The sequence below is a fragment of the Platalea leucorodia genome, assembly GCF_965183815.1.
Source record: "Platalea leucorodia genome assembly, chromosome: W".
Lineage (NCBI taxonomy): Eukaryota > Metazoa > Chordata > Aves > Pelecaniformes > Threskiornithidae > Platalea > Platalea leucorodia.
The window spans coordinates 24,327,195-24,340,182 of record NC_138859.1 but is presented as its reverse complement, the minus strand read 5'-3'; the positions used below and the strand labels follow the sequence as shown (position 1 = coordinate 24,340,182).

The 12,988-nt window shown below is 40.9% G+C and overlaps 1 protein-coding gene across 1 annotated transcript in view; it reads right to left on the bottom strand.

Annotated features, from left to right (window-relative positions):
* Positions 1-11,602, bottom strand: part of LOC309601918 (nuclear factor 1 B-type-like) — a gene marked incomplete at both ends in the record, with an annotated part of 42,916 nt that extends 31,314 nt beyond the window's left edge. Inside the window, 4 exons of the mRNA XM_082335178.1 lie at positions 1,074-1,212; positions 9,460-9,638; positions 11,222-11,353; positions 11,575-11,602. Of these exons, the coding sequence (XP_082191304.1) occupies positions 1,074-1,212; positions 9,460-9,638; positions 11,222-11,353; positions 11,575-11,602 (478 nt within the window). The remainder of the gene's footprint in view (positions 1-1,073; positions 1,213-9,459; positions 9,639-11,221; positions 11,354-11,574) is intronic.
* Positions 11,603-12,988: the final 1,386 nt, after the last annotated feature.

The window sequence follows — 12,988 nt, the reverse complement described above, 5'->3', positions numbered from 1 at the left end:
GTCCAAAGGTTAGGGACTGGACCCACAGTTCAAACACTGAATGTGACTAAAGACAGCCATTGTAATGTAACTGACCCTAAAGAAATTAATATTTTTGATGCATGGTAAGATTGTTGTTGTTGTTATTCAATTTGACTTAAATATAGTTTGAGCTCTAAATCCCCTTAGGAAAAAAAATGAATACTTTGCTATAGATTTTCTTCCAAATTCTATGATCAGAAGTATCTCCTAAAAGTCTTTGCCACTCGAAGAAACACTATAGTGATATTGGACTTCTCCAGTCCAAAAAATTAATGGCAACGGAAATGCAGAAAGTAGATAAAATACAATTCTCTGCATCACTGGGCGTGAAACGATTAATCAGAAAAGAAAAATCTACACCATGCATAGTAACACCAATGTTCTTCTTTCCAAGATTGCAATTCCATTGAAGATAATACAATAATAACATAGTCCTGAGCATAGAGTAACAGAGAGCTTGAAATTTTAAAGGGGCTTAAGAAATAAAAAAAGGCAGTTCATCTGCTACTCCTTGTTGTATTTATTTTGCCACATCACTTATTTTTGCTTAAAATAACACAACCTATATCAGCATACAATTGTCATAACTTAGATTCAGTATGCATTGTATAAAGCCTTGATTTCTGTAGAAAAGCTCATTGAGGGACAAATTATGCAATCTCTTTTTGGAAATCCCAGTGCTGGTCACTGTATAAAACCTTGCTGGCTGAGTGTGCTTCTCAGCATCATAACAATGTCCACCTTAGACGAACAATCATGTTTTCTTTTTTCTTGTGTAGTAGTCAAGTGACAGGCTTTTCCCTTTCATTTTGTCTGTCGTGTTGCAAACATCAATTCATGTAACATGATACAATGGCTGAAATTTGAGGAGGAAAAGCTTTCCAGTCAGATCACATTTGCTCTCCATGTAAGATGATGAGCATCCATTTGGTCAAATAGTAGGAAAAGGCACCTTTCTCTGGTCTCATTTTAAAATCATATTAAATATTTAATGGACATTTTTTGTTTCCTAGAGAAATACTCACTGGTTGCTGCAGGTGAAGATGCCTCACCTTCAGTGGATGTAGTGATGGGTTTAGCATCTGTCATGGTCAGGGTTACTGGTCGCACAGCACTATGATGGGGAGAGGGTGCCAAAACTGGAGTAAAATGGCCGGGCACTTTCCCTACTACTTGACTACTGCTGTTAGGCTACAAAACAAAACCAAAAAAATGCTGTGTGAAATATACATTTTTGTGTTTAAGGATCCTACCCACCTATCTTAGGGTTTTCCAGAATGCTGGAATATGTCATTCTAAAAAAATCTATGAAATTATACACGATATTTTCAGCAGTCAGCAGATTCTTTCATATGTCATTCTAAAAAAATCTATGAAACTATACACGATATTTTCAGCAGGCATCAGATCCTTTCATTAGCAGATAGGCTCTACATGTTCAATTCACAGTATGTTTTAATAAGTTTTATCTCTTTCTGAATGCAGCATCCATCAAATTGTTTCATAATAAAGTTGCTGTTCACTCAGTGGTATTCAGCTGACCAAGAACAAGGGAACACTGCAAAACCTGTATGTTCACATACTATTCCGGCTGGGAGCATAAGCAAGGACTGGGGACATCTCTTCAAAGAGATTACAGGCTCTGGAAAGCTAACTTATAATTCACACGTATGGGGGGCAGGAGGAGGGGTTGGGGGATCAGGATAAGATGCACTATAAGGCATATATCAGAATGTCTGACTAAAGGCCATCCACCAGAATGCCTCTTTCACAGAGGACTTCAATAATGGGAACTCTGTCCCTGTCAATAGTATAATGAGCCTAATCATTTATTTTCATGGATAGATGCACAGGGTGTACAAGAGGCAGCCTGCATATTCTGTCTTCTGCAGATATACATAATTGAACGTGGCAATGTTCACAGATAAATGTATATATTTATCCAGTGTTTAAACATTACTTCAGCCTTACATCAAGAGTACATAACTTGCAGTAAATATTAACATCTAGCAAATAAAGACTACTGGGAAACATTATCAGATGGATACTATCAAACTAGAGAATATTCACAGAAGACAAACAGATTGATAAGGACCTGATTCAAATGATTTATAAGGAAAGGTTAAGGGAGGTAAGCATGGCTCCAGGATAACAAAACAATAATTGTGGACTGAGATTATTACTACAAGTATGTGCAGGGTTTAAACACAGAAGAGAAGAAGAAATTATTTGGAAAGTACAGGAAGTATAAACGAGGGGTAATTGAATGAAATATAAAAAGAGGAAATTTAAAAGGAATATGAGGAAAAATTTCCTGTCAGTGCAATCTGTTAGACTTTGGAAATGCCCAAAGGGAGAGAGTGGGAGCCTTGTACTTTAGGACATTTAAAACTAAACTAGGAAAAATCCCTAAAAAATACGAAGTGGACTTATTTTGCAAATAGAGACCAATCCTGCATTTACAGGAAAGTTAAGCAATTAGCATTAATTTAATCTCTTAGGTCCTATAACAGTAAAAAGGTACATTAATCAGTGCTACTGAAAGGCATTTCAAGGACAATGCAATCATCAGGCACAGTCAACATGGGTTCACAAAGGGAAAGTCCTGCCTAACTAATTTGATATCCTTCTGCAATAAGGTCACCCGCCTGGTGGACGAAGGGAAGGCAGTGGATGTTGTTTTTCTGGATTTTAGTAAGGCTTTCGATGCTGTCCCTCACAGCATCCTTCTGGACAAGTTGTCCAACTGTGAGATGAGTAGGTACACGGTGCGCTGGCTGAAGAACTAGCTGAAGGGCAGGGCTCAAAGGGTTGTAGCGAATGGGGCTACATCTGGCTGGCGACCCGGTCACTAGCGGTGTTCCTCAGGGCTCAATTCTAGGGCCAGTTCTGTTCAATATTTTTATCAACGATTTGGATGCGGGAGTTGAATGCACCCTTAGCAAGTTTGCTGATGATACTAAACTGGGAGTTGCTCTTGACTCTCTTGAGGGATCTGGATAGATTGGAGCATTGGGCAATCATTAATGGCATGAAATTTAACAAGTCCAAATGCCAGATTCTGCATGTGGGACGGAGTAATGCTGGACACAAGTATAAATTGGGAGAGGAGTGGCTGGAGAGCAGCCCTGCAGCAAGGGATCTGGGGGTCCTGGTTGACAGCAGGCTCAACATGAGTCAGCAGTGTGCCCTGGCAGCCAAGAGGGCAAACCGCATCCTGGGGTGCATCAAACACAGCATAACCAGCTGGTCAAAAGAGGTGACTATCCCACTGTATTTAGCGTTGGTGCAGCCTCACCTTGAGTACTGTGTGCAGTTCTGGGCCCCACAATTTAAGAAGGATGTTAAGGTACTTGAATGTGCCCAGAGGAGGGCAACAAAGCTGGTGAAAGGGCTGCAAGGCATGTCCTATGAGGAGCAGCTAAGGACTTTGGGCTTGTCTATTTTGGAGAAAAGGAGGCTGAGGGGTGACCTCATTGCTCTCTACAGCTTCCTGAGGAGGGGAACTGGAGAGGGAGGTGCTGAGCTCTTCTCCCTGGTATCCAGTGACAGGACACGTGGGAATGGTTCAAAGCTGCGTCAGGGGAGGTTCAGACTTGACATTAGGAAGCATTTCTTTACCGAGAGGGTGGTCAAACACTGGAGCAGGCTTCCTAGAGAGGTGGTCGACGCCCCATGCCTGTTAGTGTTTAAGAGGCATTTGGACAATGCCCTTAATAATATGCTTTAGCTTTCGGTCAGCCCTGAAGTGGTCAGTCAGTTGGACTAGATGATCATTGTAGGTCCCTTCCAACTGAACTATTCTATTCTATTCTATTCTATTCTATTCTATTCTATTCTATTCTATTCTATTCTATTCCCTTTATATGTATTTATATATGGAATTTCTTAAAATCAAGATTTACTGTAATTGTTTTCAGTGCAGGGACTTCACCAAGAGATATACGATCTGTAATGAATCTATCTCCTCTCAGACAGGAGTTCACAGAATTTCCCCAATACCAGCATATCAACACCTAGAGCCTCCACTTCCATTTAAAGACAGGTGTTTCTCTGTGAGGTATATCACTGGAAGCAAAAATTACTATCTGTCTGATGCCATATTAAAACACTACTATCTACAGATGAAACATAAAAACCTAACAATTTTAATATGAGATGGACATATAACAATTTACGTATACTACTAAATGCAATGCATTTTTCAGTTAACATTTGTATTGGATCTTGCTGAGATGGAGTTAATTTTCCCCATAGCAGCCCTCATAGTGCTGTGCTTTGTATTGGTAGCTAGAAAGGTGTTGATAACACACCAGTGTTTTGGCTACTGCTGAGCAGTGCTCCCACAGCATCAAGGCTGTCTCTCCAACATTCCCCCCCTGGGGGGTGGGCAAGATCTTGGGAGGGGGCATAGCCAGGACAGCTGACCCAAACTGACCAAAGGGATATTCCATACCATATGACGTCTGCTCAGCAATAAAAGCTAAGAGAAAGGGGGGGGGGGGGGGGGGGGGGCATTCGTTATTACGACGTTTGTCTTCCGGAGCAACCGCTATGCGTATTGAACCCCTACTTCCCAGGAAGTGGCTGGACATCGCCTGCTGATGGGAAGTAGAGAATAAATCTTTTGTTTTCCTTTGCTTCCATGCGCGGCCTTTGCTTTTGCTTTATTAAACTGCCTTTATCTTGACCCACGAGGTTTTTTTCCATCTTATTTTCTCCCCTTCCTGTCCTGCCGAGGAGGGGAGTGATAGAGCGGCTTGGTGGGCACCTGGCGTCCAGCCAAGGTCAACCCACCACAACATTCATACAATATCTTTTCTTTAAAAAATGACTGTATTCTTGGAGTTTTAAGTGAAAAGGATCTTAGAAGAAACTTTGAGGGAAAAAAAAAAAACAAACCAACACCAGACAGTACCATAATTTTGTGTACTTTCTAGGTATAGCGACTTAGGACACTGCATCAGGTATTTCTGAAAGATGTTTTTGGACTTTCATATAAATCATGCAGTTCCAGTTACTTATTTAACCTGGAGAACAATGTATCTGCATCCCCAAAAAAAACATTTCAGTGGTTTCCATGCTTCCAAGAACATTGCCCTACTACAACCAGGCAATCAACCAATGCATGTCATCTTGACACACTGAGTTCACTGTATTCAGAAATACTTCAGAGCATCATCTATTCTTTTTCTATAGTTATAATCCCTTGTAATGGTCAAGTTCAGATACTATAGTGATGGGCACCATTGCAAAACTCCATGATAGCACAGTTTTCAAGACCTTTGCTTGAATTCCATTTATTGATAAAAATGTAGAAGATCCAATTTTGCATAATTTTTTTCTCCCTTGCTTACTGTACAAAAAAAATCCATTTAAAAAAAAAAAAAAAAATAATCGTGTACTGGCCACATCTATCCCAGAGTTCACAACTCAGAAATTCTGTCACTGAGTCCATGCTATTCTGGTTTGTAATATGCGAAGTACAGTAGGTGATGATTGGTCTAGTAAAATCTACAGGTAAGAGAAACAGGTGGGAGAAGTATCCCCCCACATTTTTCTACCTCTCCTTTTTTGTAATACAATATAACCCCAGCTTTGTACAACACTCGTCGTCTTTTTTTCGTGTAGGACACCCTAATGTTATGCCACCTGTTCCCATTCAATGGTCATGTGAGCCCATGCATGTAGAAATGGACTTAGGAAAGCCAAAGCTCAGCAGGAGTTGTAACTAGCGAGGGAGGTGACAAGCAACAAGAAAGGTTTCTCTAAGTACATCAGTAGGAAAAGGAAGGCTAAGGAGAGTTTGGGCCCGTTGTTCAGTGGGGCAGGGGACCTAGTGACAAGTAATAGAGAAAAGGCTGAGGTACTCACTGCCTTTTTTGCCTCAGTTTTCACTGGTAAGGCTTGTCCTGAGGCCTTCCACATCCTTGAGCCTCCTAGCAGCATCTGTGGGAGTGAAGCAGTACCCACAGTGAAGGAAGAAAGAGTTGGGGAGCACTTAACCCACTTGGATACACAAGTCCAAGTGACCAGATGGTATGCATCTGAGGGTGCTGAGGGAGCTGGCTGATGTCATTTCGATAGCCTATCTCTATCATCTTAGAATGGTCATGGCAATCAGGAGAGGTTCCTGAGGACTGGCAAAAGACAAACATCACACCCATCTTAAAGAAGGGCAAGGAGGAGGATCCAGGGAACTACATGCTGATCAGCCTCACCTCGATCCCTGGGAAGGTGATGAAGCAAATCCTCTTAGAAGCCATCTCTAAACACATGAAAGATGAGAAGGTGATTAGGACAGCCAGCATGGGTTTACTAAGGGCAAATCATGCTTGACCAACCTCATTGCTTTCTATGATGAGGTGACTGGCACTGTGGACAAGGGGAGGGCAGAGGATGTTGTACACCTTCACTTTAGTAAGGCTTTTGACACAGTCTCCCATAGTCTCCTTATCACAAAATTGGTAAGATATGGGCTGGATAACTGGATGATAAGGTGGATGGAAAATTGGCTGGATGGAAAATTGGCTGGAGCGACAGGCTCAAAGAGTTGTGATCAGCGCTGCAAAGTCCAGCTGTTGGCCAGTAACTACTGGCATCCGTCAGGGATCAGTACTGGGGCCAATACTATGTAACGCCTTCATTAACGACCTGGATGACAGGACAGAGTGCCCACTATTTCCCCTGGGGAAACCTATGGAAGCCCTGTGTCTTTAATTGCAGTTAAACCATTCTATTGACTAGCATGACTCACTATAAATAGTGCAGCAATAATGTAATTATTATTATGCTCAGAATTGTTGTGAAGAGTACAAGGCATCTCAGTTGCTTGTCATAGCAATCTAAATTAGTGTATTACTGAAAGATGTTGGGGGGAAACAGTTTATTTTAGGTAAATGCTGTCAGGGTATCCATTCTTTCTATTTCTAAAGCTGAAATTAAAACTATTATCATAGTTCCCCTTTTGCAATCCAAATGAATATGTTTTGAGGTGGGAAAGTATAATTAAATTTGATGTGGCATTCCTACAGATGCAGTTCTGCATTTTATAATAAGTAATTTTGTTTGAATAAAAATTCATGTTTTATTTATAAAAGAAACAATGGCATGCTTTGAGCCAAACCAGTTTATCACAACAATTTCCTTCTGTCACTGAAACTTCACACAAAAAAAAAAAATTTGCTATTTTACAGTTTTGTATTGACATCCCGTAATTGTTCTGTTTGGAGAGATTTTGACTAGGCATGTAGGTTCTCTAATGTAGCACATAGAGCAGAATTCTAAAGAATTAAATTTAAAAGTGATACCATTAATAATAGCGATTAATGATAATAAATTGCAGAGAATTGCTGGTACATAAGCCTGAAATCCCACACATGGTGCTATGTAACCCCATTTCCTTTTCTCGGAAATTAAATCAAACATCAAGTGAAATGAAAAACATTGCCCTGATCTAAAAGTTATGAAAGGTGACAAAAGTAGTAAATCAAAGCCAATTTGGCCTCTTATTCTCTAGGGTGCTACAACACAAGAATAGGAAATGTTTTCAGTTTGCTGCTACTCTGAAATCATTAGCTTTTTAAAGTTAACAGATTAATCTTTTATTTGCAGATAATGGACTTGGCTCTTGGGAAAGAGTTGAAAAAGCTCATCTTGCTCAGTAAATGGACTTCACAATATTAAAATGACAACAGCACATTTGTCAACTGGCAGAAACTCAGATACTTCATTTAGATGTTGTGTTTTTACATTGGTGATCCAAAGCAAAATACTGAACAATCTAGAGAGTTTATCACCTAAATCTGCCCTTTTAACATATAAGAAATCAAAAGGCAAGAAATAAGCACTGAAAAATTAAAGAAATGCATAATACTAAGGGCCTGATTTTAATTTGCATATTTTTCCCTTAATAGCGTCTAATTAAGGCATCAGTTTAAAATGAAGTTCCAGCACAACTCTAAGATTTTCCACACTGGATTAACGTTAAGGAGTTTTAATGGATAGCTTAATTAGACTTTGTTATTCGTGAAATTTTGCACAAATTAAAATCAGTTCCTGCATACAGTGTTCCCAGTTGAGACTCAGCAAAAAAGCTGTAAGAGACTGAAAGGCTTTTAATCCATGGACAGACAGTAATTTGTAGTCTAAAGCTGAGATACTCCAATTTCACTGGTTGGTTTAATTTGCATCAATATTGTAAACCTATAAAAATCACATTACTAGTACTTCTCGCTCCAAAGCAAGCTGAGACTTTACAGACCAACACATTTTAAAAATATGTGCAAAATATGCAGCTGGATCAGAATGTTAGCCAATGCGGGCCAATAAACACAATGACTTTTTGAACAGCCCAGAAGGGCCTTATCTGTTTTTCAGCACTGAAACATTGATTCAGTCTGAAGTTCTGTAGTTGTAATGCCTGAAATGCTCACTGAAGGGCCTGCCAGTTGTGCTAAATATGTTTATCGTGACAATCCCTTTATGTTTATCAAAGCTGATAATATGATCTTTACAAAAAAGACTAATTCTTGGGAGCAGGGAAACCTGAGAAAGTTACACTGTCGTTTCAGCGCATATTCCCAAGTATCCCCCTAAAACATACTACAATACAAGTTACAGGACTGCATTTCAAACAAGGCAGCAAACCTGGAAACCAGACCGAGCAGCAAAGATCACATTACACTGATCCTGGAAATATTTCAAGTATTGACAAGACCAAGGCTCAACTTCAGTTTGTCTTATAACACGGATCATGTTAATGCTATGCCCTGATTCTAAAAGCAGTCTTGCACGTAGTCCTTTACAGATTACTTTTCTAATGAAAACCACAATAATTTCCCACATCAGAAACAAGTTTGAAGCAGTATAGCATCCAGGAACACAACTGTTATTGCATTTTCTTTACAAAATAAAGAAAGAATCAAATCTGCAGGCTTGTGGCATATTCATTACTGAAATGTTTTTGTATCTGTGCAGAGAATTGTCAAGTATATGTGAAACATCACAAATGTTATCTTGCCAGATTTTATCTTAATTGCTGGTCTGTAAACATACCTGCATGTCCTTTAGTGTGTTTGTATGAGTACTTATTTTAGAACATTTCTTGCTCCTCCCTGCAGCAGGAGCTTCATCTGTGTTCTAGCACATAAACCAAAGGCGAGAATTACAGTGACTTTTAGCATTAGGCTTACTGAAGTTTCCTATCACTCCTGTAGCCCTGTTTCATATAGAACTGCCACTGAAGATTGTTGTGTGCAAGAGGAGTGTGGGATTAGAATCTGTTCTGTTAGTGCTGCTAGATTCAATACAAGTTTTTTTATTATGATTGACAGAGCAATTTGCTCCAGCAAACAACCCAATTTATTTATCCATGTCTAATTGTAAAACTTGCTGAAGGAGGATTGGCTTCAGAGGATTTTCTTTTTTTTACGGTACCTGGCTAGTCTGAGGGCTGGACGGATCATAAGAAGGTACATAATTCTTCAGAGTATCCTGAGGATTCAGGTGGGGAGGATATCTGATCGTTGGATGAGAGAAGTAGCTAGATGGGGCAGGAGGGAGAATAGCTTGTGCTGGAAATGGCAATGTTGAAGGTGGAGTTCTAGTTGAGATGACTAGAGGAAAATAAAATAAAATTAAAATTATTTTGCATCTTGTTTCTTGTACAATTCTTCATCTCTATATTACAGCAAGACAAAAAAAAAAGTCACTCATAAACCAGCACAATGTACTTTTGCTTCATGATATCTTTACACAAACATTTGTGTCCTTCCTTCCTCAGGGAACGGAAAGGGCTATTATTCCAAATTCATAGATATTATTTATAAGCTCGATTTTTTGTTCTTATGGATTGTGCTATCGTTTGATCTCATTTTTATTTAAATTTAATAGTGATACTTCAGCAGAAAGCATATTCCAGTTACAAAGTTTTCCTCTCTGGAGCCCAAATTCATAAAATAAATATGTTGCTTAATATGTAAAACCCATATTTTTGGCTACAGTAATACAACAGAGACGAGTCACTGAATCCTAGGAAACAGTGATACTGTTTCCAGGCTGTGACCCGGTGGGAAGCCGGCGCTGGAGCAGGCTCCTGGCAGGACCTGTGCACCCGTGGAGAGAGAGAAGCCCATGCTGGAGCAGGTTTGCTGTCAGGATTTGTGACCCCGCGGGGGACCCATGCTGGAGCAGTTCGTGAAGAACTGCGGCCCGTGGGAAGGACCCACGTTGGAGAAGTTCGTGGAGCAGTGTCTCCCATGGGAGGGACCCCACGCTGGAGCAGGGGAAGAGTGTGAGGAGGAAGGAGCGGCAGAGACAATGTGTGATGAACTGACTGCAACCCCCATTCCCTGTCCCCCTGTGCCGCTTGGGGGGGAGAAGGGAGGGGTGGAGGGGAAGGTGTTTGAAGATTTGTTTTTATTTCTCATTACCCTACTCTGACTTTTGATTGGTAATAAATTAAATTAATTTCCCTGAGTCGTGTCTGTTTTGCCCGTGGTGGTAATTGCATTCTAATTGCATCTTCTGTCCCCTGTCCAGCTGAGGAGGGGGAGTGATAGAGTGGCTTGGTGGGCACCTGGTGTCCAGTCAAGGTCAACCCACCACACTTGACAAGCCATCACAATTCAAGTGCCTTCTTCAGCCTTTAATCTCTGCATGCAAATCCCATACAAAATCAAAGAAAGTTTTACTATAGGTATCAGGAAGTAGTTGATGAAAAATATCAGAATGACGTATCTCTAGACAGGCACTGCAAAAGAAGCCTTGGTTTCTATTTCACTGTTTCATGTATTCAACCTGGTTATGACTTCTATTGGGTATGAAACTGAGTGAATTCTTACCCATTAAGGTACATAATAGAATGCGCTCGTAGTAACAACAATTTTAAAAAAGAATGCAAATGGAGGGAGGAAAGATTTGGGAGGATTATTTTCTATGTCAATTTCTTCATGTGGTTGGCTTATTTTATTCACTGGCTTATTTCAGTCCTTTCCAGTGACTTGAAACAGTCAAGCTGTTTCAAGGATTCCTGAATGAGGATTCCTGCAAGGAAACTACAAAATCTCCAACACACTTCATTCCCTTTCCACTCTCATCAGTAATATATATGGGATTGAGTCTCTAAGAAAAGCTGCAAAAAGCACGTCAGAAGACCAAATAAATAGGAAAGTATTTCTTCCTCCTTCATAGCCCTCACCACTGTGTGCAACTCCTGGGATTCCTGGTTGGTGATGCTGGGGAAAAGTGCTCAGTCTTGGTGAAGAATCCTGGGAAGTTGTAGGACTGAACAAAGTCTTTTCAGGTTTCTTCACTGTATGAGAAGACATATCTGCAACGGAAATACAACGCAACATTCACATTAGCCTAGAAGCCCAGTGTTACACTTCAGTACGCATCATTTTGTAAACTGAAAAGATTTATGTTTACAACTCTTTTTATAAATCATTTTGTAACCCCACTCCCCTGTGACCAATAAACTAATTTTAAACTTTCCAACATGTTAATGAATATTATTCTACCGCTCTTTGTCCTGCAAAAAATTCTACGTACCTTCTATACCAGACAAGCCAGTGAACATATCTATGCCTTCAGAAACTCCCTAGACGCAGTCTTACAGAACATCACAATACTATCTGCTCCTTCAACAGCCACATATTCTTTATTGCACTTTTTAATGGAACACCTACACTCAGGTGTGTAGGGTAATTGCCATACACATTCCATTTTATAGTATTTATTATTCTGTTATTTCAAAACCCATCCCATGCCCTTCCCAAAAGCACAATTAAACAATGTAGCTTTGCTAAAAATAAAAGATACATAAGTCTCACTAATTCATATTTTCCATGTCTCAGGTGTGACCAATCAACAAACCCCTACAATGGAAGAAGGCTCAGAGGAGATGGGCACAGGCCATATGCTCATGAAGCTCAGGGAAGAATGCGGGCAGTGACCACAGCTGTTGTAAAGAAAGCTGAACTTCTCCCAGCACAAAGGGGACCTGAGGGTGGCCTTTGTTTTAGATAAATGGCTGTATCAGTTGAGTGGATCAACTGGTTGTGTAAATGGCCTTCCCTGAGTTAATCAAAAAGGTGTGAATGTGTTCCTGAGCTAGCCAGACCAGCATGGAGGAAGTGCATGGAGGAAGTCTCAGCCCAACAAAGAGTATAAAAACTGAGCAACCAATAAAATGAACTTTGAAGAGAGCAACGAGCTAGAGCTGGCTTCAACCCGTGTATTCCTTCCCTGTGACTGGGGATGCCCAGCGTCGTGACAGTGAGCATACAGATGTTAAAGGCGCAGCAGCAGCCGCCCGAGCATTCACACACCATTGAGGGAGTCGCACACACCCCACCCGAGACTTTAACAGCTAGGACCGGAGTCCCTTCGCAGCGGGCAGCTCCATTGAGATGATGGGTGCCCCTTTCCAACTCCTCGCTCACACACACACACTCACCCTCGGGCACTTTCTCTCCCCTCAGGCTCGACCCTAGGTTTCCCCAAAGCAGAGTCTCCGACACAACCTATGCCAGGCAAATTTATTGAGTGGTACAGCGGTGAAGAGCAGCTCGAGCTGGGTGCCTCCAGGAAGGGACCCCGAACAAAGAAATCCCATGGCAATTATACCCTTACAGTTTATGTTCCCCTCCCCTCATGCGACGGTTCAGTCCAATAGTAATATTTGGGTCTGGGGTCTTCTTGTTCCTTATTGGATCCTTTCCCTGTCTCCAGGCAGGACATTCCTTTTCTTATCTTGAATAGTTGCAGCTTCTGCCGATGGTTGTGGCTACCTTATCTTCCTGGTTTGCACCGGTTTCAGGGCCTTCCTTCATGTAGCTAAGTAAGAGTTCAGCATACGGTCAGCGTATCTAGGTGAAAGTTCACAGCTTGCAGTCTAAGGCTTCAGCAGGTCTTTGGATCCTTATTTGAGCTAAAAAGTGACTTCTATAACACGGAGACCGGT